The sequence below is a fragment of the Astatotilapia calliptera genome, chromosome 3 (genome assembly GCF_964374335.1).
Source record: "Astatotilapia calliptera chromosome 3, fAstCal68.1, whole genome shotgun sequence".
Taxonomy (NCBI): Eukaryota; Metazoa; Chordata; class Actinopteri; order Cichliformes; family Cichlidae; genus Astatotilapia; species Astatotilapia calliptera.
In genome coordinates this window covers 54,697,967-54,725,866 of record NC_137424.1, presented here as the reverse complement: position 1 = coordinate 54,725,866, position 27,900 = coordinate 54,697,967, and the positions used below count along the sequence as shown (strand labels likewise).

At 39.8% G+C, this 27,900-nt stretch overlaps 1 protein-coding gene across 1 annotated transcript in view; it reads right to left on the bottom strand.

Annotated features, from left to right (window-relative positions):
* Positions 1-4,732: 4,732 nt before the first annotated feature.
* Positions 4,733-27,900, bottom strand: part of LOC113019248 (uncharacterized) — a 36,498-nt gene continuing 13,330 nt past the window's right edge. The window contains exons 9-34 of the mRNA XM_080292383.1: positions 27,598-27,696; positions 26,628-27,495; positions 26,339-26,440; positions 26,204-26,238; positions 25,501-25,653; positions 25,192-25,320; positions 24,934-24,972; positions 22,863-22,991; positions 22,258-22,384; positions 21,345-21,515; positions 21,236-21,270; positions 20,836-21,000; positions 20,582-20,716; positions 19,561-19,599; positions 19,339-19,479; positions 18,637-18,716; positions 18,491-18,514; positions 17,901-18,249; positions 17,473-17,526; positions 14,346-16,982; positions 14,178-14,256; positions 11,228-11,338; positions 6,808-7,095; positions 5,975-6,091; positions 5,767-5,888; positions 4,733-5,679 (exon numbers count right to left, since the gene is read on the bottom strand). Coding sequence (XP_080148509.1) covers positions 5,605-5,679; positions 5,767-5,888; positions 5,975-6,091; positions 6,808-7,095; positions 11,228-11,338; positions 14,178-14,256; positions 14,346-16,982; positions 17,473-17,526; positions 17,901-18,249; positions 18,491-18,514; positions 18,637-18,716; positions 19,339-19,479; positions 19,561-19,599; positions 20,582-20,716; positions 20,836-21,000; positions 21,236-21,270; positions 21,345-21,515; positions 22,258-22,384; positions 22,863-22,991; positions 24,934-24,972; positions 25,192-25,320; positions 25,501-25,653; positions 26,204-26,238; positions 26,339-26,440; positions 26,628-27,495; positions 27,598-27,696 — 6,303 coding nt within the window. The 3' untranslated portion in view covers positions 4,733-5,604. The remainder of the gene's footprint in view (positions 5,680-5,766; positions 5,889-5,974; positions 6,092-6,807; positions 7,096-11,227; positions 11,339-14,177; positions 14,257-14,345; positions 16,983-17,472; positions 17,527-17,900; positions 18,250-18,490; positions 18,515-18,636; positions 18,717-19,338; positions 19,480-19,560; positions 19,600-20,581; positions 20,717-20,835; positions 21,001-21,235; positions 21,271-21,344; positions 21,516-22,257; positions 22,385-22,862; positions 22,992-24,933; positions 24,973-25,191; positions 25,321-25,500; positions 25,654-26,203; positions 26,239-26,338; positions 26,441-26,627; positions 27,496-27,597; positions 27,697-27,900) is intronic.

Genomic DNA, 27,900 nt, shown 5'->3' with positions numbered 1-27,900 from the left:
CAAAATGTGAACATTGGCATCCTCGAAAGAGTGTCCTTTATCCTTAAGATGCAGATGGACTGCTGAGTCTTGTCCTGTGGAGGTGGCTTTTCTATGTGGCTCTTCTATGTTGTGCCATGCGCTTGTGAAGTGGCTGTTTGGTCTCTCCAATGTAGAGGTCTCGGACTTTTGCAGCATTCCTCGCTGCAAAAGTCCTTTAAAGTTGCAGTGCAGAAAATGCTTTAATCAGGCAGATCAGTGTATGAGTCTTCTATTGGCATCAAACTAAGGGTCATCTTGAAATGTTCAACAAACAGACCCAAACTACATGTCATTTGTGTCTTTAACTGGAAAGACAATCTTAAAATAATAATAAAAATGGAATCTGAAAGAAATAATGGAATCACTGTTCTGATTCATGTCCATAGGTAAACCAAGTATCACTCAGATATTCGATGTGTCAGTGTGACTGTTTGAAATGGTGCCCCAGCCAGTGCTTCAGCTTCTAAGTATCAATGACAGGAAGTAACTGTTAACAAATATATAAAAACAGCAACATTTTTTGTCAGTTTCAATTAATTCAACTCAAACTACGGTAATTTGGGTATTTCTAAATAATTTTGATATTGTTGCAAGAGTCAATAATTAGAAATGAAAAGATATACAGTTAAAAATCATACACAGAATGCATATATCCATATCTCGCAGACATCAATATAATCCTACCATTTCACCCATGTGCCTCAAATGTAAGACAGAAATTGGTACCCTAACTCACAGCTTCTGGTCATGTTTGAAATTGCAAGAATATTGGTCTAATGTGTTATCTGAAATGGAGAAGATTTTCGGTTGTGAATTGGAGATGGACCCTCTGTCTGTCATACTGAGTCTCCCCAGCCGGCGGTTAATATCCAAGAATAATATGAGATTGTACTGTGTTCTCACCTATGCGGCGAGGAAGAATATACTACTCCAATGAATTTATGAAAAAGCACGAACTATTAAAGGTTGGCAAAGAGTAGTGTTGGATCTAGTGCCATTGGAATATCTTACATGTATACTGCACTCAAAAACAGATCAACTCTTTAAGGTGTGGGAACCATACTTGAATTATGTGGAACCTAATGTTTCTAATATTATGTCACAAGGATTCTCTTGAGTGTTCAAACTGCAACGTACTACTGGGACCACAGGTATTGTACTGTATTGTATTCTCTCTTTATTTATTTATTTATTTATTTTTTAGATGGAACTGAGCTGGTGTTCTGTGCTTAGTTATCAGTCTGTTTGTTTTTGTTTTGTTTATTTATTTATTTATTTTTATTCATTTATTTTTGGTTCTGAATTGTACACTTTATTATGTTATGTAATTATGTACTATTTGTGAAAACAGAAAAACTAATAAAAATATATATTAAAAAAAAAAAAGAAATGAAAAGATAAAAAAGCCTAAAATCATTGTCGATTATGAGATGATGAGAAGAGATAGCCTTTATTTGTCAGTTGCAGTTGCCCACAACCGAGATGACAGACCTTGCCAACCATACATGCAATACACATCATCACATTGGGGAGACAGGTCAGGCTAGGTAGCAAAAAAACCAAAAAAACAGTGAAATGTGTAACACAAAAGGATAATCCACTTATGCACAGATATCATCATACTATAACACAATAAAACAGAGACAAGCAACATGGGAGAGTATTCCAGAGTGCACAGCTGGATCTGGGACCGCTGCAATCTTTGATCACGCCTCCAGCTGATCCGCTGTCCACATCGGATGGTAAGCATGGGAGGAGGCGTTGGATTTAGAGGAGGGAGGCTGATAGTGCATATCAGTATCAGTGTACATGTGTGTGCGTGTATCCCATGTTCAGCTGAGAGAAAGTGTCACCACGCTTGGTTAAGCGAAGGTCAACAGTCTCCAGTGGACCCAAGTGGCCTTGAAGGTGGGACAAATAGTTCTCACAACAGTCCTGTTATCATGGGAAGAATTTTTGTTGTTCCAGTCAGCTTCAACTTGCCAGGCCTTCAGCTGGTGCCAGTGAGATAGCCGCATGAGTGAAGATGGTGAATGTTTTGTTTTAGTGCGAACAACTGCATTCAGTTTTTACAGTTGGTCTAATGTCCATCACTAGTCACCAATTCTCTCAATTCCCGTTCTTCTTCTCCAAGATGTTATTCATATTGCGTTCAATAGTAAACACAGTCTGAGTACTGACAGCCCTGCCCATCGTCTATCATGTCGGCCAGCCTTGTGGGATTTTGAACAGCTCTAGCCGCTTCTTGTTCTTCGATAAACCAGGTCCGAGCCAGCTCCAATCAGCCAGAACTCTGTTATAATGGTTTCAAATTGGTAGATGTCATTCATTGTCCTTCATCGAGAGTGTCGCCAGACACACAATGCAAACGACCATCGAGTATCCAGCAGCAAACATCTCTGCAGGACAATGGGCTCTCCAAAGCCCAGGAGGGTGTCAATTTCGTTACGGGACCAGTTAATCGAATCCATAATTCTTTAGGTTTTAGAGAACAAGACTGAGAGACTCTTTGAGGGTTAGAGTTAGAGTTAGACGAGACTAGACAAAAGAAATAGAAGTAGCAGCAGGGAAGATAAGGCAAGGAGAGGGTGAAAGATGCGTCCACCTCCTCCAAGAGCCAAAGCAAGAAAAAAATGTTCAAATTTTAAAATATTCAAATTGTTAAACACTTAACATTTTATTCCCTGGTCAGAGGATTCAAAATTAAACAGAAAACACAATACCTAAATTCAATAAATCTATACAAATGCCACTGATTTGTTCTCAACCTGTTAGCTAAAATCAAACTGTAGCTAAGACTAAAAAGAAGTAAAGTTCCACACTAGCAAACACCAGACTGTTCAACAAATAGCTAGCAAATAGCTAACAGAAAATCATTTCTGCCTCCAAGAAAATAGATTATCATGCTCAGGAATTATTTTCTGTTAGCCAGTTTTGGAAAGATCTGGTGTTTACCAGCTAACTTGCTAGTAGCGCATTCTGCTGTTAACAGGCCGTTATCATATTTAACATTTCATCACTAACTTAAATGGAGAACACTGACTGTTAAAAACATTATAGACTTGATACCAAATTTAAAAAGTCGCTGCTAAAGGTGCGGCACACTGTTGCCATTTTTAAATTCACTGTTCCTCCTCTAACAGGGGGATCATTAAGCATTAAGCAACATGGTTTCCTTGTAGCCCAATTACAAATAAAAACATGTTTTTGGTGGTTCAAAATAATTTCCAGATCAGCACAAATCTACACCACTAGTGTTCCTGAATATCTGACCGTTGAATTTTAACTGGGAGAATACTAACAAGGCTACACCTAACTAAAACTGAGTTTATTTTGAATCAACTTTATGGCTGATTGTGAATATTACCTGCTAATAAAAGGATTTGTGTTGCCATGGCCCTGCTTTTATAAAAGAACCACCCAGACTTTATTTTATCTTTAATTATGTATTCAGCACCTTTTTAAATGTAACCAGAGGTGATATAAATATAATTCTTAACTTTGTGACAGCATTTGTCAGCCAATCAGGTTGACTAAATCTTTGTGTGCTTTTAAAAGAAAAATCTGTTTTGTTGATCAGAAGTTCTTTAACGATTTTCTGCTTGTTTTAGTTGTCCTGGTCGTGGGATCTTTCATTTCAGCTCTGATTCTTCCCTTCCCTTTCATGTTTCAAAAAAAGCACCTCACAAAACTTTCGACACGGCGTAACTCGGCTCATAACCGTAGCACGTCGGAGCAGTGTGCTCACGTGATAGAGCGGCTGTGTGTATTTGTAGCCTCATCCAGCATTTCATCTCCGAGGAAGTGATCCCAGAGAGAAGTAAAGCAAGTGTGTGTAAGTTCATCTCTGAATGTTTGTAAAGCATTCTGGCATTAAGCTTAACAAGCGATATATGGAGCGATTGCCTCTTCTCTCCTGCTGCTACTTCAATCATGAAACTGATCAGTGATCAGCTGATCGGCTTTTCTATCGCAAGTCCGTCTCTCGTTTGTTGTTGGCCCACTTTGCACCAGTAAGACGAAACCAGCGGCTAAACAATAGCCGCACCTTTAAGCTTGATAAGCTGTCATAGAAATTATTTAATATTACTTTCAGGATCTTTTTCTACGTAGCTGACGCTGGTAACTGTGCAGGGGCGGGTCTAGCAAAGTTTTGCCAGGGGGGCCGATAGGGCATTAACAGGGAAAAGGGGGCACAAAGACATACTTTTCTTTCTTATTCTCATTTAAAATGTCTAGCTTTTAATAAATAATTATCTGACACCCAAAGTTTTAATCTGATGTAAAATGAATAGAAGTCAATTACTGTATATAGTAACTATTAAGTCTAATATACCCTAGTAAGCTATAGTACTTTTTCCTTTGGGACGGTACCATCTGTGCAGTCTGCAATTCTGTTGAAGAAAAATGTTGAATCTATTTAATTATTGTGGAAAAATAATTGATTTCTGTGCATTTTTTTTCCACATGCGTTAAAGTTGATTACCCCGATTAAGTATCACAAGGTGGAGGGTGGTTCCCTATTTTTTTTTTTTTTTTGCTGGGAGTTGGCAACCCTATTAGTTAGGTTGTTTAATATTTCTTTTAAGCACTCTTTAAAATACCAGAATAGGGAGGATGGTGTAGGTTTAAGTTTATTAGATTGATCAGTATTGCTGAACTATGAAATATTTTGGGTGTAGTGTATTTTTTACATACAGGTATAACAGCATAGCTTTAGTGTTGTTGTTTATTTAAACTTGAGTATGAACTTATACAAAATGCAGCAATATATAAAAAAACATTTTATTGATTAAGAAATACACTATATCGGATTCATATTGGTATTGGCAGATATCCAAATTTATGATATCGGTATCGGACATTAAAAACTGGTATCGTGCCATCTCTAATAAACACTTGAATAAACAAACTAATTGGTTTATTGATTCATTGATAATAATAATAATAATAATAAAGCAGGCCCAATGCAGCAGTTTATACAATATGCTAGGATTCAAGTAACATAAAAAAATAAACTGGCTAGAGAAAAAACTTGCAAACTGAGCTGTAAAACTAATCCTCTCCAAAAAGAAAAGCAGAGCATTTCTTGATGTCCAGAAAACTATGAACACAACAGGCACAAATGTCTCGATGAATTTGGTGGTTTGTTCAGGTTTTAATTGATGTTTAACAGAACAGCAGCAAACATATAATGCTGGAACCTTTTCTTTTTAAGAAACTGAAGCCAAAGATCTAAATGAGCAAAAAAAAAAAAAAAAAAAGTTTAATATACTATCAACACCTGTCAGGTACCTCCTGATGACCTGTTAACTAAAGTAATAGGGACAATTTTTCAATAATATTTTCACATAAAAGATAGAATAATAGAAAACAGAAAATTAAAACTGTGCTCTTCACCAGCCTGTACAAACAAAAACAAAACATTAACTGAAAGGCTGCGAGACAATTTATGAATGAAGACATATCATTTACAACAAAAGGTACCACACGGTGATTAGTTTAGTTTCTGAACTAGTAGGATCAAAAACATTGGCTTGTTCTCCACAGTGATGTGTTAAAATAATCAGTAGATCAGGTCCATCAGTCAGAAACGGAGCCTTGAGACATCTGAGATGACGTTGTTGACGCTCTTTGTCGACGTTTCTCATAATATTTCTACAAAAAAACAGAAAAGTGAGAAACCAAACATTGTTAGGCCAAGAGTGTGATTTTGTGTACTGAATGGTGTGTGCGCATGCGTACCTGCAGGTTGTTGTAGTGTTTCTGGCTGCAGCAGTGGAGTTCCTTGGCGGTCTTCTCATTCAGGTAGAAAACAGAGCAGATGTTACAGAAAAATCCTGATTTTGGGATCACAAACTCCTGACCTGCAGAGGAGTAGAAACAGGAAAATTAGACAAGTGTTAACACAGCATTTGAATCGCGTGCGTGTGTGTTTATGTGTGTGTCTCACCGAGGGGGCTATTGGGGTTGAACTGAGGCAGTCTGAAGTCTGCTACAACACACGGAGACTGAGAGCGAGATCGCTTTGCCTCAGGTCCAACAAGCTCCCTCCTGCGTTTACCCACAACTGAAAATGGAAAGAGCGACACATTAATCATCAACAAATCTGCTGCAGGAGCCACCGGGTTTATAAAATATTAAAATATAACTTAAGTAATTAAACAAATGATTTTTGATTTATTTGAAAAGGTGAAATGTTTGTCAGCCACTTTATTAGGTACACTTGTTTGACTGCTCATTAATGTAAATCTCTAATCGGCCAATCACATGGCAGCAACTCAGTGATCTAGGTATGTAGACATGGTCAGATGACCTGCTGAAATTCAAACTGAGCATCAGAATGAAGAAGAACACTGGGTTCAACTTCTCTAAGTTAAGAACGCAAAACTGAGGGCACAATTCACACAAGTTCAGCAACGCTGTAAAAGAAAAAAAAAAGTCTCAATTTCTGCTGTGACATTAGGATGGCAGGGTCAGAAAGCTTGGATCCATCCTCCCTTGTATTATTCTTGGCACACACTGGGGCCCTTAGCACCAACCACATATGTAAAACATATTACTACCACCACAAGGTAGTGGAAATGCATCTCAAGGCTGTTGGTAATCACTGAAGAAGGAAAAAAACTACCAGGCATCACGCAGGCTGAATGTATGTAGCACAGTGAGGAACACAAACATGAGATCAGAGCCATAAAATATCACAATTTTTCTTTTTATATTCAGTTTACTGTGTTTTCGCTGTCAGAGTGATGTATTTTGTTGATTTAAAGCAGCTCTTTGTACCTTTAATGCCAACCGTGCTCCATCCATCCTTCTCCTCTCCCTCCTCTGTCTCCTTATCAGGACACGTAGACTCTGGCTGCTGTCCAGCAGAGGCAGGTGCAGCATCAGGCTGGGTCTCTGCTTCCTCTTCGGTCCTCTGGCTCTCCGCCTGGCCGTCACCTGGTGGCGCAGATGAGTCTCGGTCCTGTGATAAAGTGGGATTAACAGAAGCTGGAGGCAGTGGTTCTGTTGTTTCCTCCTCTTCCGTCTCTTTTGTGCTCTCTGGTTTCCCTCTAGCAGATTTTCTCACTGTGGGAGGAAACAACAGATTAATTAAGCTTCATGTCTCAGAGCTCTGACACGACTTTATCCCAGATGCCAGCCACTGGAGAATATATGTACGGATGTTACATATTTAAAATACAAAATATGAGTAACTGTATTCCATTATAGTTACCGCTTAAATAGTAGGGGTGCAACGATATTCGTATCGATATTGAACCGTTCGATACAGTGCTTTCGGTTCGGTACGCATATGTATCGAACAATACAACATTCGTAATTTATTTTATCAATTTTCCTTCTGACGATGCTGTCTGTGTTGAGCGCTCAGTGAATCTGCGTTCGACTACTCCGCCTAGGCTGCACTGTCGAGCGCAGATCCACTGAGCGCTCAACACAGACAGCATGGAGAAGGAGGAGCACAGGGCAAGCTAGCAAGACAGAAGTTAAGCTCTCCTTGCAACATGGACCTCCCCACCCTCATTCAGATCTGGCGTTTGGAATTATTTTGGTTTTCATGTGACGTATGACCCTGAAGGTAAGCATGTCATGGACTAAAGTAAAACAGTATGTTGGATGTGCCATGCAATGCTCAATTACATTGGTGTGAACTAGTGTGCTAGCGCAGTTAGCTCGTTAACGTGTTTGCCGTCTAGCCCCATGCACGGAGCGATCGGCGGTAGCTCGTTAACGGAGATTTGCCGTGTTGTGGCGTTAAGGTCATTTCAACGAGATTAACCTGAAAGCACTAGTGGGAACACAACGAATATGACTGCACATTTACGCCGACATCATCCTAGTGCAAAGACAAAAACAACAAGCATGCTACTAACTTTAGCCGAGTCATTTAGACAGCTGTTAGCACATGATTCTCCTTATGCTGCTGAGAATATAGCCCAGAAGAAGCGGATAGTATAGCTTTTATTTTGGAAAGAGCCATTTCTCTGTAATAAACTCTCTTTTCCAAAGATGAGTGATTCCTCAATCAGATACAGGGCTTGCAATATCGCTAGCCCGACGTCCCGGAGCTAGCGATTTTTTCAGTCGGGCTACCAAAATCTATCTCTTCCCTGCCCGTCGGGCTATTGTAGGAAGGAAAAATATATGTCAATGCTTTTGCATTCTTTCAGAAATGTAGCTGGGTAATTATGTCATTGGGTGAGCCACTGTCAATATGTGACATATTGAAGTCGCGTTTGAATTTGCGCTTGTTTTTTTGCTTTCACTTTGCAATCGTGCGAACTGTGTATAGAGAGCGACAGCACTGATCTGTGAATGATGATAATTTGCGCACCAATTCCTCTGACATCGTCTTATCAATCGTTAGCTTACTATGCAAACATGACAAGTGAAATCTCCGGCAGCAAGCTTAAACATGTGAGAGGTTGATCGCGCAGAGAATCGCTGAGCTTATGTGAGTGCGTGTGTAAAAGCAGCAGGATATATATTTCAGTTCTGCTGAGCCAAATAAGACAGGTCAGGGTGAAGAAGTGACAGCCAAAGAAAAGCTTACCACAAAACACAGAAGTTATGACAAATCAGACTATAAGGCAAAAAGAAAGTGCAGCTTTATGGTTTCATGGACAAAAGAATTTCTGTGGCTGCAATATGACGAGCTAAATAACCAGGGCTGCACATAAGTGGTCCGCAGCTGCGCATTCGCTGTCAAAATAAAAAACACGCACAAGGGTTAGGGTTAAATTTAAAAACTGTACTTTTGAGTTAAAATATATATTTATAATTTTAATAAATGACAAATTAAAAATGCATGAACATTTTTTTGTATCGAAAAAATATCGAACCGTGACACCAAAGTATCGAACCGAACCGAACCGTGAATTTTGTGTATCGTTGCACCCCTATTAAATAGGTGATAATTTATTGAAATAAATGGATTAAACTGCCGTATTTTTCTGTTTCATATGTTAGGCCCTCTCTACTTTTGGTACATTGCTGGAAACCCAAACAAAACACACAATAAGAGGGTCTAATGTAAGCATCCTGTGTATGTGCGTCAGTTACACGACCCGGAGACAGCACAACGGAACCAGCAGTGCATGGGCAGGAATGCATTTCTTACTTGGAAATTCCTACACCACTTCATAAAGAAGAAAGGGAATTTGAAAGTGCAATGCAAACTCTCTTTGCCAGCAACCAAGGTGCTCTCAGCATCCAAAGACTGCAACCTAAAGAAAGGTCTGGAAGTTCTTTTTTAAAAACTAACGTTAGCCTGCTGCAACTACCTTGCTTTAGTTGTGGTAGCTTCCTGGGTTATGCACCACTTCAGTATCTACGTGACTTATTACTATTACTGAAGACTACTCGCCACTGAGCAAACATCTTATCTTACAGGGAGTGCAGAATTATTAGGCAAATGAGTATTTTGTCCACATCATCCTCTTCATGCATGTTGTCTTACTCCAAGCTGTATAGGCTCGAAAGCCTACTACCAATTAAGCATATTAGGTGATGTGCATCTCTGTAATGAGAAGGGGTGTGGTCTAATGACATCAACACCCTATATCAGGTGTGCATAATTATTAGGCAACGTCCTTTCCTTTGGCAAAATGGGTCAAAAGAAGGACTTGACAGGCTCAGAAAAGTCAAAAATAGTGAGATCTCTTGCAGAGTGATGCAGCAGTCTCAAAATTGCAAAGCTTCTGAAGCGTGATCATCGAACAATCAAGCGTTTCATTCAAAATAGTCAACAGGGTCGCAAGAAGCGTGTGGAAAAACCAAGGCGCAAAATAACTGCCCATGAACTGAGAAAAGTCAAGCGTGCAGCTGCCAAGATGCCACTTGCCACCAGTTTGGCCATATTTCAGAGCTGCAACATCACTGGAGTGCCCAAAAGCACAAGGTGTGCAATACTCAGAGACATGGCCAAGGTAAGAAAGGCTGAAAGACGACCACCACTGAACAAGACACACAAGCTGAAACGTCAAGACTGGGCCAAGAAATATCTCAAGACTGGTTTTTCTAAGGTTTTATGGACTGATGAAATGAGAGTGAGTCTTGATGGGCCAGATGGATGGGCCCGTGGCTGGATTGGTAAAGGGCAGAGAGCTCCAGTCCGACTCAGACGCCAGCAAGGTGGAGGTGGAGTACTGGTTTGGGCTGGTATCATCAAAGATGAGCTTGTGGGGCCTTTTCGGGTTGAGGATGGAGTCAAGCTCAACTCCCAGTCCTACTGCCAGTTTCTGGAAGACACCTTCTTCAAGCAGTGGTACAGGAAGAAGTCTGCATCCTTCAAGAAAAACATGATTTTCATGCAGGACAATGCTCCATCACACGCGTCCAAGTACTCCACAGCGTGGCTGGCAAGAAAGGGTATAAAAGAAGAAAAACTAATGACATGGCCACCTTGTTCACCTGATCTGAACCCCATTGAGAACCTGTGGTCCATCATCAAATGTGAGATTTACAAGGAGGGAAAACAGTACACCTCTCTGAACAGTGTCTGGGAGGCTGTGGTTGCTGCTGCACGCAATGTTGATGGTGAACAGATCAAAACACTGACAGAATCCATGGATGGCAGGCTTTTGAGTGTCCTTGCAAAGAAAGGTGGCTATATTGGTCGCTGATTTGTTTTTGTTTTGTTTTTGAATGTCAGAAATGTATATTTGTGAATGTGGAGATGTTATATTGGTTTCACTGGTAAAAATAAATAATTGAAATGGGTATATATTTGTTTTTTGTTAAGTTGCCTAATAATTATGCACAGTAATAGTCACCTGCACACACAGATATCCCCCTAAAATAGCTGAAACTAAAAACAAACTAAAAACTACTTCCAAAAACAATCAGCTTTGATATTAATGAGTTTTTTGGGTTCATTGAGAACATGATTGTTGTTCAATAATCAAATTATCCCTCAAAAATACAACTTGCCTAATAATTCTGCACTCCCTGTATGTTAACATAAGTCTTTTCTCCCCTACAGTAAATATATTGTCTATTCAGACAGATTTGGGCTTACAAGCTAAAAACAAACAGGAATTGGCAGGATGTGATTGCTACATTCATGTAGTTGTGAAAAGCAATGACAGTATATTAAGTAATCCAAAGTATTCAGAATACATTACAAACTACATTTTGGTGCATGTATTATGTAATCTGTAGTGGAATACATTTTAAAAGTAACCTTCCCAACACTGACCCGGGGTCTGCCTGGTTCTCTTCCTGGGTCGACCTCTTGTCCTGGTAATTACCGCCTCCTTCTCCACAGTCTCTCCCACCTCGTCCACCATCACAAAATTGAAACTCTCCTCTAAAACAAGAAATGAGAGGTCACAGGCAGTATTGACAGTAAAAAGTTTCATTTCGTGTTGAAATATACCCAAGTTAAATGCTGTCTTCTAAGAGGGCGATGTGGGAAAATCTCCATTTAAATAAAACTATTTCTGTCAAGCATAAAGTTTCCTGTTTCTCCTAAGAGATGATATAGGATTAAGTTTAATCTAAATGCTTTTGTTGAAGTTGAACTAGTTGAATGAGACAATTCTTAGCAGGGTAGATGACTACCTTGCTCAGAAGCAAGACAAATCCTGTTTTTCCAACTTTCCTAGAGGACTTCCTAACTCTGGTCTAACCACATGATTAGGTTAGTGTCTGATTGTCAACAGTCTTTTGTGTTGTCTGTCAAAACACGGATGAATCAAACTTTGTTGACTTTACTGTGACTGTATTTCACGTCGCTGTAGAGCAATGTTTTTGCACACTAATACTTTTTATTGCTTTATCAGCAGATCCTGCTCTTTATTTCTATTTCATTGTGCTCTGGATCAGTAAAATATCAATCTAACTCACTTTTGGAAGCAGGGATTGCTCTTAATGTCTCTATTAAGTTTGATGAAAGCAAACTGATTTAAACTTCAGATTTTCTGGTTATTCAACCCATAAATCGTAACCCGGCTTCCACACAAACTAATGTTGTCTTTTAACTTCATGTTCTTTAGTCTTTTAGATTCTTCCTTTGGATCAAATACACAGAAAAAGTGAATTTGAACAGCCTTTAAACACCTGAAGATACTTTAAAATTATTTAAATGGACTGATAAATCCAAATACATGACACCAACCAGGGCTCCACACTAACTTGTTTCCACGGTTGCACTGGTGCCAGCACAAAAGTTAGGCGCACCCACATTTTTCAACTGCATCACTTAATGTGCATTTTTTTTTTTGGGGGGGGGGGGGGGGGGGATTGATGTCCATACAGACAATATTGATTTGTATAATGATTAACTAACAATCTTGTGCTTGTGCTTAAAGTTCTTTGGCAATATTGTAGACAACATTAAACTTAATCATCTCGGCCTCCTCTGATGACCTGTTTGCTGCTGGCTGCCGCTGAAAGGCAGTGGGGAGAGGGGACACTTGGGACGTGCATTTATCACGACATATGTGATAAATAATAAAAATAAAAAAACAATGTGTTTTCTGGATACATTTTTCAACGTTCAGAGGTTGATGGCTCTGTGTCAGAGCACTGGCTATGAATTTCACATGGATCAGGCCTTAATAAAAAATGTATCAATAGTTCTTTTCATCTTTTCTCATTACCCACAGCTACATCCACTTCTGTCAGGCCTAGGCTGCTCACTAGGGTTGGGTATCATCACTGATTTATATAATCCATTCGATTACAATTCACGAGGTCCCAATTCGATTCGACTCATTTTTGCCTCAGACAGTCAGAAATATTATAATTCTGATCATTTATCAGTACTGATACTGTGAGACTTTATCAGAGGTGTGAGCATCACAGCAGATGCCTTTGTGTCAAAGTAACTGAGAATAAAACACAGAAAAACATGAAGGAGATTTTGCTGGCCTGGCTTCTCATAGCAGATAACCTTAAAAATATTCTGCAACTTTACATAATTTAAAATTTTTTAAATTTCTTCAGTATTGAACAGCAGAAATTAGGCTTTGTTCTCCAAGGTCATTTAAGTAAAAAAAAAAAAAAACAGACAGCGGCCGACAGCGCTGTAAACAACTGTACACTGGTGGGTAATAAGTGAATGAATAATGCAGAAAACTAATTTGAGATGGGAAACTGTTCTTGAAGTACAGAGAGAAAGAGAGTGTGTACATGACGTGCGATTTTTATTGTGGTGGAAGCAAAACGGCAAAAGTAAGAGGGAATTCATGACGATGTTTATCAAATCTGTAGCGTAGTTTGGATCTTCTTTTGCTGCTGGTTCAGTGAATTTTGGTTGGACAGAGACAAAACCTGCAGCTCAGAATCTAGAAAAAAAAGACGTAAACACAAAGCGCAAACCCGACGCATCAGAATCAGTGAGCTGTCGGCTCCCAGTCCTGACTGCATATCCGTCTACGTGCCGTCGGTGAGAAAGCCGAGAAAGAGAAAGCTGATTCTGATACGACGGGGTGATACGTGTGTTTACATCTTTGTGTGGAATCCATTTACCTGCTCTCTTTTACTGTTTGGTGGTTGTTGAAATAGTTTTGTGAGCTTTAACCTGAGATTCTCGCGTTTCTGGCAAAATACATTTATATTTAAAACTCTATTCAGGATTTAATGAATCAATATCGCTTTATTCAAGCTACTCACCTCTCTCTATCCACCTGCACTTTCAAACGTACACGAAGGACTATCTGGACCATAATGTGGGCATCATGTGTCTGTTGTTGACCACACGGAGACTTTAAGAGTTGCAGACTTTTTTTGTTACTCGAACAGCTGGTCGCACCGGTGTGACCTAAGGTTTATTTTAGTCGCACCATTGAAAAATTTGGTCACATTTGTGACGCACTCTAGAGCCCTGCCAACAAAAACTATGCTGTACACATTCGCTTCTCCTCCACAAAATCTGACCGTGCAAATCGAACTCTATTCAGGTGGTTTGAGTATGTGACTAGGATGCCTCCTGGGCAACTCCTAGGTGCTTTGGTTTACATTTGTTCAGTACTGAACAGCAGAACAGGCTTTCTTGTTCAAGGTCATTTGATGTCCTATTGGGAGGAGGCCCCGGGGCAGATCCAGCAATGAGACTATCAGGGAAGTCTGAACTTCCGACTGCCCCCACGACCCGAACTCGAACAAGCAGTTAAAAAAATGGATGGATGGAGAATGAAACTGACCTGTTTCATCATGTTTGCGTTTAGCAGATCCTGATGTCTTCTCTGCTTCCTCTTCTACCTCAGCTGCTGTCGCAAAAGTCTAAAAACAAAGACACGAAATCACGACCATCGAGTTTTCTGTTTTTACTAAAGAGGAAACAAAGATGCTCAAATAAATCTCAACATTACCTCTATGTCTGCGGCCTCCACCGATTGGCTCTCCTGTGTTGGTGGGCGGGGCTCCACTGTGCTTTCCTCTGCCTTTTCCCCCTCCTCCTCTTCTTCTTCTTCAACAATCTCATCCAGAGTGATGAGCTCTGCAGGTTCTCCCTTGGTGATCTCCCTCCTCCAGTCCTGACCCTCCACTGCTCTTTCCTCCCCAGCATCATCTGCTCCCACCTCATCCAGAGTGACCAGCTCCAGGGTGTCTTCCTCCAGATTTGTTTTTTCTTCTGGTGCAGCAGCCTCACTTTGGGACCCAGTGGCCTCTTTAGTATCTGTTTTTGGCTTCTCTTCCTTCGTTGCTGTACCAGACTCGTCTTCAGCAGATAGAGCATCACTAACCTCAGCAGTGTGATCCAAACACTCCTCTTTATCGACCACCTCCTCATCATCTGCATTTTTTGGTGATGCTGAGTCTTTATCGTCTTTAGGCACTGTTGGCTCTTCTGTATTCTGGTCTTTCAAAGGCTCATTGTCAGCCGTCTCATCCTCAACTGAGTCAACAATCTGATAAATGGCCTCCTCCTCATCAACCACTTTACTAGATGCAGCATTCTTCATGGCAGCTTGTTTTTTAGTTACTTTAGTATCCTTCTTTGGTCTTCCCCTTTTTCTTTTTTCTGGAGTTATGGCCCATTCATCCTTAATAACTTCATCCTGCACTGGGTATACTATTGTAAAGGTGGCATTCCCCTCGCTCTTCTTTGTTGGTGTGCTCTCTTTCACTTGCTGAGGTTCCTCCTTGTTTGGTTCCTGAGAATCTCTGGCAGGTGTCGGCCGCCTCCTCGTTGGTGTCTTGTCTTTTTTTGAGACGTCTTCTTTAGTTTCTCTTCTTCCTCTGGTTGACCTTGTTGTGATGGTTGGTTCGTTCATGGCAGCCTTACCCTCCACTGAGTCTAGGATCTCAGACGTAGATTCCTCTTCCCTGACGGTTTTTATACATGCAACTGTGGAAGTTGGCGTCTTTTTATTGTCTTTGTTTCCTCTGGCCGACCTCCTTCTACCAGGCCTCTCTGTGGTGGAGACATCTTGAACAAATTCATCTTCAACAGAATCCACTACCTCAAAGATCATCTCCTCCTGTGTCTCTTTCTCCTCTCTTTTAGATGTTCTTGTTCTCGGTCTACCCCTTCTTGTTGGTCTTTCAGCTTGTTTAGCCACTTCAACGTCTTTCTTGGTTTTTTCCTCCTTGTTCTCAGCCTCTGCCTGGGTCTCTGTGGTCGGTGGCTCTTCTTCCACAGAATCAATTACCTGGTAAGCTTCTTCCTCTTCTTCAGTTCCTTCAGTGACTGCTTTCGAAGTATTAAGTTTCTTCTCGTCATCTTCTCCTCTGGTGTAATCATTGACTGAATCTAACTTCTCAGAGGCTTTCTGTTTAGTAACATCTGCTGAACTGCCTTTGTTTTCTTGTTCTTCATTATTTGGAGTTTGGCAAAATGCTTTGGAAGCTTTGCTTGATTTTTCTGAGAGCATCTCCTCATTCATTTCTTTTCCATCTCCACTGGACCTTGGAGTTTGGTTCATGCTTGGATCCAACCCTTCTTTTTTATCAGCTGCATCTGGTTCTTGAATCTTTTCCTCAGACGGCTGCTTTGCTGTGGCAACTTCATCTTTGACCAGATGACTGTCCTCTTGGACTGTACTGGCTTGGTCTTCACTAACGTTGTCTATCACATAGAGAGGAGCATCCGTTTCTGTTTTACTGGACTCCTCTGAGCCTTTATCATCAATGCTGTTCAAGACCTGACTTTCCCCCTCATGCAAACTCTGGGTTTGCTCAGGCCCTGATGACTCTGTTTTAGTCTCTTGGTTTGAGTCTTCATCTATCTGTTCATCTGTTGGCTCATCGATCGAATCAAGGATCTGGTAACTTTCACCATCATCCTCCTCCTCCTGTGGATATTTCCCCACATTGTCTTTTTCCCCATCTCCTTTGCTTTTCTTTGACTCTTTGTGTGCGTCCTTACATTCAGTCTCCAGAGTCTGTGTTTGGCTCTTCATCCCTAATCCCTCTCCCTCTGCAGGTGGCTGTGTCTCTGATGATGTTTCCACTTTAGTTTGATTTTCCTTTGCTGACACTTTGAGGTCAGACTTTGTTGCTGCACTCTCCTCTGTTAGCTCTGCAGCAGTGGTTGATGCCATTTTTGAACGGGTCCTATAACCCGAGGACGAAGAATGCGGCAATTTGTCTGGAGGTTTGCTTGGCTGCGTTTTCTCACCAGAAAAGGAAACAGGCTTACTGACACTCACAGAGGATTCGGGTTTGGTGGAGTCAAATGAGTCTTTACTTTTTCGTAGTGAGGAGGTTGAACTGCTTTTCTCAGAAGATTCCGTGGGCTTGGATGAGGGAGAGACTGAGCTGCTGGAGTCTTTGGAGGACCCTGCTGAGGTTCGTTTGGAAGCAGGAGATGCAGCTGAGCTTTGACTTTCCGCATTCTCTGTGGACTTTGGCTTAGTTGAAGAGGAGCTTTCACCATTGGGGTCTGCGTCTGCTGCGTCATCGTTAATTTCATCAACAGTGACAAAGTCGTCTACATTGAAATCCGGCTCACCAAAAGGGCGGCTCTCTGAAGAAACTTTCTTCTCTAAATTATCAACTTGAACCTAGATGGAAAAACCAAAAACAGTCTGTGGAGCCATGAAACAGCTTACCCTATAATCAGAGTGTAACTATCACAAATATAACCTTACTGACATTGTATATGGTTCCTTGTATGTAGAAAACTTACTATAATATACCAAATGTCTCCTCCTATATGATCAGGATGTCAGTAAACAAATTATGCCCCTCAGAAATGGCCATTTTGTAGCATTTACATACCTATAACACCTTAGAAAAGCATCACATTTTAATTTAACAACAATAATGGTTAAGAGGCCATGTAAGAATAGGCAGTGAAAGACAATCTACACTGAAAAAACAGCATTGAATTTTGTCAGTGTGATTAAGTGTTTGAGTTAACCAACAACCCCCCCCCACAATAACCAAACAAAACAAAACAAAAAGAAACAGCAAACATTAATACTTCATTACTATTTTAAATAGGCCACCAACAAGGGGTAAGAAATCCTCGTGGGTCTGATGAACGTTTACCTTTCTGTTTGGTGTGTCTTCATCCTGTGCCCTACTAGGGCTGCTGCTTTTGCTCTAGAAATGAAGATAAGATAAGAAAAAAGATTAAACCGAACTGATTTTGCGTTATTCTGTGCTGGTTTTGGCAAGCACTAAAATATGGCCTAAAATGTGTTTAGTGAGTGGTGATGCTAAGGACTGGACATGCACAAGCTTACAAAAAAATAAATAAGACTATATGTAATGATGACCTTCGCTTTAATTTATCAGTTCCAGAAATAATGCAAATCTAAAAACTGTATCATCAGCATTAGTTATTCACACAGCCTGCAGCTTTACCGCAACAATCGACAGTGTACTACTATACAATGCTCACATGTAATCTCCAAAATAAGGCTTTTAGTGTCTTAAGATATTTTGGGACAACACAGTGAAATTTAAAGTGTTACCTCTCTGTCCTTGCTCTGTGCCCTACTTTCTCGACCCTGTCTATGCTCACGAAGCGCCGCTGTAATGGCCATGAAAACGTCCTCGTTGATGTGAGGAAGTTTTGAGTCTTTTTCCTCAGACTTGACTGGGCTTGTTGCTGAAGGAGCAGCGCTAGAAGCGGCGGGGGCGGCGTTTGCATCAGGAGTAGTGACCAAAGTTTGTGGTGGCCCCTCTTCCTTCACTGCTGCTTTCTGGCCTTGCTCACTTGGCTGCGGGACAGCGGTCGATTCTGCGGCCTTCTCGGTTTCCAGTTCGAGGTTAAGTGTGTTCTCACCCGAGTCTTGCAGACGCTGTTTCAGACTCTTCAAACTGAATTTAAAAGCAAAGATGCCAGTAGGTTACTATGAAAAGAAGTTTGTTGTCACAAAATGTTAATGTGAAATAAGAAATTCCATTTCAAATTTCTAATCTAGAGTTGCTTATGTCTAAATCACACTCTTCTCTTTTTGCATCTTTGGGAACTGTTTACTATAGCACAACCTTGAGGAGTGTAGCAGTCATCATGACTGTTTTGACTCTGCCACTAAACCTGAAAATGAAAGATACTCACGACTCAATACGTCCGACTTTACTCCTATGAAGAGGAGAGAAAAAAGCACAAGGTCAGACAAGCATGAAGACACTTTAAAGAAAAAAAACACACAATCTAAAATCAATTTCCTCTTTGTCTCACTTCTGATTGTGGAACACACTTACCAAGAAGATAAATAGTCCTTGGTGACATTGCTCTCCATCACCTGTGTTAATCCACCAGGTTCAGCCATCTCAATGCATATCTGAGAAAACAGAAAGATATTACATCAGTGACAGTACAATTGTTTTCTTCCTGAGGATATTCGAGCAACACAGTGGTACTCAAAGGGTGCGCTACAGGCCCAATTTGTGAAAGTAACAGGACAGAGGTCCTGGCGAGTTTCTTTACTGCCCTCTACGATAGTACAAGGCAAAGAAAAAAAATCTTGGTGTTTTAAAATTGCAAATGGAAAATAAGTGCAAACATATTTCTATACTTTTGCAAGTTTTTGATTGAACAATAAAACCACGGAACAAGAAACACTAAAAGAATAACTTAGTGCTGCCTCAAACTGCAGGCATCTTCCCTGCTAGATGGGCCAGGACGAAAGGCTGAACAGGTCATAAGATTATCACTTGGTTGAGAACTTAGTGCATTTCAGGCAGTCCTTCACCAGTATTTGCAAAGGCATGTAAAATTCAGATTGCCTGCTGCAGGGACTGGCTGTACATGGAATATTTAAACTTGCTCAACTAGTGTTAAAAAAATATAGTCTCCTTCAGACTCATTTAAAAAGTTTCTCAATATTAAAAGAGCAGCAGACACCATGACAAGCCTTGCAGATGTAAAACGTGAAAAATTTGCAGGTGTTTATGAAATCGTACCCTGTTGGCAAGCGGCAAGAATCTGACAAAAGCAGCAATGGACGCCACCACTTCCATGATCATCATGACAAGGTCCACATTCACCTCGGAGACCTCCACAATCAGCAGCCGGTCCTCCAGAGACTCAGACTGTGGAACATGCTGAAAAACAACCAGTGTTAAGATCAGGGAGACCCGAGCCTGCTGCTTTTACAGGACAGATTTATGTGACTGCTGACTTACAGTGCTGCTCCATTTCATCATGCTTCTGTACATGCTCTCCTGTGAAAAGAGTAGAAGATGAAAGCGGCTCACATCAATTACTTATCCTCTGTTTGTAAAATAACTATTGAATAACTCTCCTCCTGGTTAGAGTGTTTTTAATGTTCTATTGACCCCATTTAATAAGATAAAGATTGGACTCCACTGTAAGTGAGAAGTAACTCGATCCTGGTTTGCATCTTTGTGGCAAAGGATTCATACTTCAGGACAGTAACGACATAATATATAACCAAAGTTTTGCAGGAACTATTTGATGCTTTTTGAGTCTCAGTGACTTTCCGCAACAGTCGTCAGACCTCAATTCCTCTTAACATGTAGCTGTGGAGAGAGATCTCACAAAGGGCCTGAATAGCTAGCCCGCAAGGAACCTTAAGATGGGAAACGCTGAAGCTAGAAGGTTAGCAGCAACTGAAGTTTCAAAATAAGTGAGGGCATTGCTTAATAGTCAGTGAAACACTCCATAACCTATGTCTGGGTCTTTAACGTTTACACAGGACTGACTTCACAAGAAGCTCTGTGGAAACTTTAAAGTGGTGGTGGAATGACGTGGGCTGTCGTCTATGAACAGAAAAGTGGATAAAGTTCATGCAGCTTTTGTGCTGCTGTCGCAAAAAGGAAGGAACAAATACAGACAAAATAATAATAAATACTTGATATGAAATTCATGCATATTTTTAGTTTTTCCATTTCTTATTCAGATATTTATCAATAAGTGACTTATATGTATGTATATATTGTGCTATTTCTTACTTCTTGTATTATCTGTCTTTGTTACCGTTTGTACTGTAACCAACATAATTCCCCCTAGGGATCAATAAAGTATTCTGAGTCTCATTCTATTAATATTAGCCCAGAGAAGGATGATGCTGTGCTCACTCCTTAGAGGAGAAATCTTTTTTGATTGGGATCTGTATAGTTTGAGTGAAACAGGAGCATGCCCCTGATTTAACAGCCCCCGATTTTTCAGCTCCAATATTAATACCTCACTTGAACCAGGATGCACGTCTTGTAAAACAACGTGGATTTTGAGCATCCACTCTCCAACTGTAACTGGATCTTTGAGGTAATCTCTGGCGAAATCGCAGCACGCATCCCAGCTGTTAAAAAACACAAAGGCCTGGAGAGGAAGAAAGGGGAAAAAATGACGCAGAGGAAACATTCAATATTAATCATTAAATTGAATTAAATTTGCAAATGCAAATTTCTCTGTATCAGCCTGCTGGGTCTACTCCTCACCCTCCTCTGCAGTGATAAAACGATTATGTTGTAGTACAGAGTCTGAACAGTCTGATCAGGGAAGTAACGCCACACCAGCTTGGTGACATCCTCCTGTCTGTAGTTTCCTTCTGGCAAACCAGTCAACATGATCGTGGAGAACGTAGAACCTTGAGATTGGGCTTTCTACAAGACACAAGGTTCAAGAACCAAAGTTTATGTGAAGAGAAACTTTGCAGCACTTTTTAAAAAAATATATTACTATAACTGACCACATAGAGAAGACAAAATGAAACCAAGTTTAGCAGAAAAAGAGAAATGTGGCTTTTGAGGTCGGTATTTGGAAAAATGGACGCCTCTTGGTATTTACTCAAGGATTCCTGTTTAACACATGAAACCTTGGTTTATAAAATGCACTCACCTCAATGTCATCAGGTTCCCTGACAGTTAAATACTCTAGAAGTGTAAAACACACACAGTTAGTAACAGTCAACACTTTATATCTGGAGGTTAATTTTAGTTTCTCTCACCTGGGATTGTGAACCAAGGAGCGACAGTGGGGAACACAAAGGGACTAGTTGTCATTGTGATCCAATATGGTGAAGTGCTGCGTTGTGGGATGATCACATCTTCTGTTGGGACAGCTGCCCCGTCAACAGCAACATCGCTGTCTGGCAAAGCTTTGTGTGGCAATCTTGGTGCTGCACAAGCAAAAATACGTTTTGTTTAATTTTTTGTGGGGGAAAGAAAAGGAAAAAGCACAACAGGTTTTTAATGTTTACAGTGATCCAGTAATTTCAATGTTTTGACTTTTATTTTAACTTTAAGCACCTTTACAGATACCCAAGGTATCATAGGCATCAGAAAAAAAATGATTAGAGAGTTAGACCAAATGCCAGTCTGAAAAAGTGGAGTTTAAGTAATGGCTCTGGTTCATGTGTCTAGGGCAGAGACAAGCAGAAGGGAATTGACCGCTGATGGAGCAAAGACTTCTGGAGGGACCAGAAAAGAGGTCAGAGAGATAACGAGGCAAATGAGCATCAAAGGATTTGTGGGAAGGAGAATCACAGTGTTAGTGAATCAAAGTTGAAGGAATGTGTCACAATAATTTATTGTGGACAACAATAAAGCAGGAGTTTTTCTTCACTTTATCCACAGTCCAGGGGAGAACTGACAAATATATTCAAGAGAAAAATATATTCTTCTCGGATGAGAGGTGAAACGTCTTCAAGCAACTTAAAGAAGTCCAGACGCCTTTCTTTGCAAGCTCCTTTGACTACGATGACCTGGATGACTGAGAACCTTCACAGACATATATTCAAAAGTGTTTCACAAACAGAAAGCTAAAGAAAGGCCTTACCAGATGACCTTCCATTAACTTTACCTATCTTTAAAAAAAAAAAAAATCATATTTGTTTAAAATCCCATTTAAAACACACTTACGCAGTGAGGTACATCCACTATGTGGTATTTCCAGCCTTGACAATTTGTGGCCGGTGGCCTGTTTTAGAAGGCTGTACCAAACACCAAGGCGATCAGCATCACGAAGAGACTCAAATTCGATAAACACCTGAAACACAAGAAAGAAAATTTATTCTGAACATTTTAATTTTATCTTCTAAATGTTAAAAATAAGTGCTAAGCACACGTGGAAAGAGTGAACTAAGCACAGCTTTATTGTGGAGTTCACTGGATTCAAAAGTCAGAAATCCTGGCTCAATGATGCACTGGAGCCGTGCTCAACGTGACCCCTGCACGAATGCTCTAATGTGATGAACACTAGTGCTTCACAGCAATCTGTCTTTACTATCTCTATAGTTTTGCGGTTGTGCTTTCCTCAAGATAAGTAGCATCCAAATCCAGACACATTATCTCTTTTTAAGGATGGATTTATGAGGGTTGGTGCATGTCATTTAGTTTGGTGTGTAAGCAGTTAATCTGTCAATTTTTCTGTATGGTTAAGAATACACTTACACAAGCACATATCTCATTCGGCCTTTCACAAACTTCTAACACATGCACTTGTTGGCATTTATGAGTGTTTATACCTTGTTGAGAAGAGGCAGGTAGTTTCTTATAAAATCCATTTTTTTCAAAGCTTCTCTGAGATCCCGGGACTCGCCTGGTGAGATGTTCCTGATGTAGATTGTTCGTGCTCCATTATCAGTCACTTGCTGCTTCGAGAAAACCGGGTTAACGTGAAAAAAACAAAAAACCCACAAACAGTATGACATTCGAAACATTCTCATACTACAGTTCCAAGATCAAGGTCATAAGTTTGCACTTATATTCACACAGCAGGTATGCACCCTGGCAGCTATCTTCTTTATTCAAATTTATAATTGCAGCTCGTGCTGTTTTTGATAACACTGGTTGAAAAAATATTTAAACCAATGTACACACAGTGCTGTGAAAAACGCATTTGGCGCCTTCCCAATTTTGTAGTTTTTTTGCACACGTTTCAAATCATTAAACAAATGTTTAAAAAAAAAAACATACAAAATGCAGTTTTAAATTTTTATTCCAGGAAAAAAAGTTCTCCAAACCTTTCCTAACCCTGTCTGAATATCTGAAAAAACGGGTATGTCCCCATTTTTCAAGGTGTTTTGACTTGGATGTGAGTGCTTCCAGTTACGACTTTATACTCTGACTAGAGCTGGGCGATAGAACGATAACGATATGTATCGCGATATAACTTTTACTCGATAGAGAAATTAAGCTATCGCGATAGACCTCGCCGCTCTTGTCCTCTTAAAAAAAAAAAAAAAAAAAAAAAAAAAAAAAAAAAAAAAAGGTCAGCCAATCCAAATTAAGTAGCGCAGAGCCGAACCAATCACAGCCGCAGCGTCACGTCGCGTGACTTGTTACGTACAGCACAAGTGCCAAGCCGCACATGTGTTTGTTTGGGAAGCAGCCAGCGGGTAATGGAGGAAATGAGTGTGCCGACTAGAAAAATCAACCGAGCATGACCGAAGAGAAAACAGATGATGGTTCCAATGCCGGAGAGATTGTCGAACGGAAGAGCCATAGAAGTTCCGTAGTGTGAAGGTATTTCGGCTATTTCAAGTCTGACAAAAAACAGAGTAGCGTGCACTGTAAATTGTGCCGAAAGCAAGTCTGGAAATACAATGAACTGGTGCATGCGTCACACTGTGCGCCACGTTATTGTTTCGGTGAAATGAATTTCTACAATACTGTTACTGTTAATTCTACTCTCTGCAGTGTTTAAATGCTTACACATACACACAGTTACTGTCCGTCCACACATACGACTCGGTTCTGCTTCTATGCCACAGCTTTGTTTACTTTTTCCCACCGAGGCTTCTAGACTTCTGATTGGCCAACATTTCTGCACGGTTAGGAATCTAGCTCCACCTGCTGCTTTGGCATGTTCATAGCAGCGTTTTCCTTCATTTCTGCCTTTATGTGTGGACGGGATTATTTTTTAAAACGGAAACGGAAAATCTCCGTTTTCAAAAATACCCGTGTACGTGTGGACGTAGCCTCAGTCTCTGACTGGAAGCGCTAATTCGTCATTCGGCTTTTGTCAGACTAAAGTAACTGTTAAAAGTGTTTGAAAAGCTCAGCTATACAACAAGGAGAGATTGAGAATTTCCTTTTAGTTCTCAGTTTATTTGATATTGACAAAAGTTAGTCAGTTTTGTCTGTTCTTCTGTAAAACAAACTAAGATTTATTTTTAGAATTAATACTTTATTTCTAAGTGGAATTGACAATTTAGTCTGTTTCGTTTGTTCTATTTTGAAACTTAGACGCTTTAGCGGCTGCCTTTTGTGTAGTTTGCAATATTTGCCTTTATTTATCTGAAAAAGTCTCATGTTCCTTAAGTACATCTACCCTGTTGAACTTATTATGGGAAATAAATATTTAAATAAAAACAAGCTGCTGATTATTTCACATTTTACTTGTGAGCAACGGCACATTTAAATCTTACAAATATAGTTATTTGGCTTATATCGTGATAGATATCGTTATCGCCTGAAATGAAAAAAACATATCGTGATATGAAAAAATCTCATATCGCCCAGCTCTAACTTTGACCAATAAATCTAAAGGTATTCTAGCGTAGTCTTTGTTCCTGAGATATGTGTGTTACTTACATAGCACAGCCGTTTCATCAGAGACTTATAAAACTCAAGCTGAAAGAAAAAGAAAAAAAAGTTAAAAATCATTACATCACTTTGGATTCTGTTTGATTTATTTCAGCTTAAAGATGTTTTTGTTCTACAAAAAGAAAATATTTTTAAAAATTTATAATCACACTTTAAAAAAAGAAGAAGCAGAAACCGATTATTTTCGAATAATTTTAATAACATCTGTCACAACAGTAAAGTGCATTATCTACACACATTGCTTACCGGCGTCATTAAAATGTCGCCCTTCTCAACCTGCAGTCGAAGTTTAGACCCATTGAGAATAAAATCATGATTTTCTGATGCTAGCACGATGTTTTTAGCTGCCACTGCTGTTGGCATGAGGGCAAAAGCCTGAAGGAAAAACAAACCACCAAACACTGATTTCAACTGAATAATCATGAAGACAGGCACTCACAAAATATGTATTAACTAACTAAATGTTAGTTAGGTCGTCTTAGAAAAGACATTTAGAATCCCATTAAAATGAAGGTAATAATCCAGCCCAATGCAAATTCATGGCCTGGTGCTTACCATGCGCGCCTGTGGTATAACGTAGATCGTATCGTCGTAATATTCAAATCTGTGTCGAGTGAGCAGACCGGCGATGTCCTCCTCTGCGTAACAGCCATCGTGATACTCTGGCAGGTTGCTTATTAACAGCACCTTGTAATCAAGCGAAACAAGCTGTGCAAAAGAAAAGAAATTCAGAATCTGTTTACAATTGCAATTGAAGAAATTCCAGACAGAAATCTGAAAAATGCAAACATTAACTTATAAACTGTGCCTCACTTTGAGCACTGTCTACAACTATGAACACAATGAGGTACATCAGAATAAAATACCTATTACAAAATGTTTCTGATGGTAACTTTCTTTTTACTGTGCATATAATTTGCATATAATTTGAACATTTTAAACTAGCTTTTTAATAAAGGAGTTTTAGTATGTGTTAGTACATGAGATAATTGTTTTATTACAATACTAAATTGGTAATCAAGAATCGTGCAATTCTATTAAGTGTCTATACTGACTACAAAATCTCTGTTATTGCGACATCCCTACTGAATTTTTAACATTTTTCTACATTTACACCTACTTGAGTGTCACCTGACAATGAGATATAACCCAACTATAAACTTTTAAAACAAATTGAACTATTTCAGATCAAAACTTAACCACTTTGACAAAGCATGTTTTTCTTACAGGTATAATTTAAGTGTTTTTTTAATGTTACCTTTGAATGGGGAAGTCTGACTGTCTTGAGACAACCTGTAAAGTGCAGAGCAAAAGAAAAACAGAAAATAATTATAAAATAGAAAATATCTTCACATTGAGAAATCTTTCATACAGATCTTTGGGGATTTCTTACGGATTCTTTCTGGACGCAGTTGCTCTTGTATCCGTTCCCCAAATGTTGGGTGGGTAGGAGCGACCGGCTGATCCTTTGAGATCTTCTTTGCAGTCACAGAGACTTAGAATAAAGGAAATGTAGTTAAGTTAAATAGTGGTAGTTTAGATAGGATGCAAATTACCCAGCTGATTTAAATAAAAATCTGAAAACTGTTCTCGTCATGAAGCACAGTCTTTAGCTTTTGATTCCGTCCAACATCCTGCTGTCAAAGATACTCCACACTTGAAGGTGTTTTCTGTCCACTTACCTTTGTCCTTTGTAACCGTTTCTACACTTTCAACTCTTTGCTTTGCCTCCACAGAAATCTCAGGTGATTTTCCTGCAGTCTGCTGTTGTGTTTCTTCTTGTAGAGCAGAATCTGAGCTCTGCTCGGTCTGTTCTGAAGCTTTGAGTGAATCTTCTGGACTTTTGATGACAGTTTGTGGTTTCTGAGGTGGATCAGTGGGTTTTGGTGGCGATGTATTTGGCTTGGTCTCAGCTGCACTAGTTGGTAGTTGATTCTCACTCGATATAGTTGGTAACGTCTGATTATCTTTGCCGTCAGTTGAAGTTTCAACTTCTGTGTGGTCCTCCCTTTCAGAAGCTGATGCTTTTCGTGCTTCACCTTTAGGCCCCATCGCAGATTCATGAATCTTTGTTTCAGGTTTCTTGTGTTTTGTCTCTACATCAGGCTTATCCTCTGACGTTGTTGATTTAGAAGGATCCACTTTTTCTTTTTTCAGAGTTCCTGCTGTTTTAGATTTCTGCGTCGTTGAGGCCGTTTCTCCTTTGGAAGTCAAGACTTTTGGCTCACCATCAACTGCAGCACCTTTAATTGGTTCAACAGCCTTCATAGTATTGGCTGTATTTTTAGGTGCCACCACAGCTTTTTTAGCACCGGTTTGAGACCCTTTGGGTTTACGTTTTCCTTTCAAATCACTGGTGTTATGCTGCTTTTCGGGACTCTTCGTAGATTTACTCTTAGATTTTTCGAGGCTTGAAGCTGCTTCTTCGGCCTTATCACCAGTTTTTACAGTTTTAGCTTTTTGCTCAGCTGAGATGTTTTTCGCTTTGGAAACAGAGACTTTTGCTGTAGTTTCCAGTTTAGTTTTTGTGGTTTTCTTGGATGCAATTTCCTGTGAACAAAGATAATTTTGGATTAATCAGATTACTGATCATTTTGCCACAGAAGAGCAGTGATGTTAATATTTGTATTTCTCAAGGGAAAACAAAGTTACCTTTTCATTAACAACACTGACAGTTACTTCTTTTATGTCAAAGTTCTTTAAGCTCTTCAGTTTCTCAGCATCTTCCTGTTTCTCGAAACACACAACTGCCTGGGTGTGCACAAACACACACACACACACATTAATTTGGATTACTACCAAAACTATTACGTTACTACATTCACACTAAAAATCATATATGAGCACTTGTCAGTAGCTTACAAGTATTTGATGACAAGTTTGAGTTTTCCAAGCAAACTACAAGCAACGGTGACAACTTGCAAGCAACCAATGTGATTCCAAGGATGTTTTTAG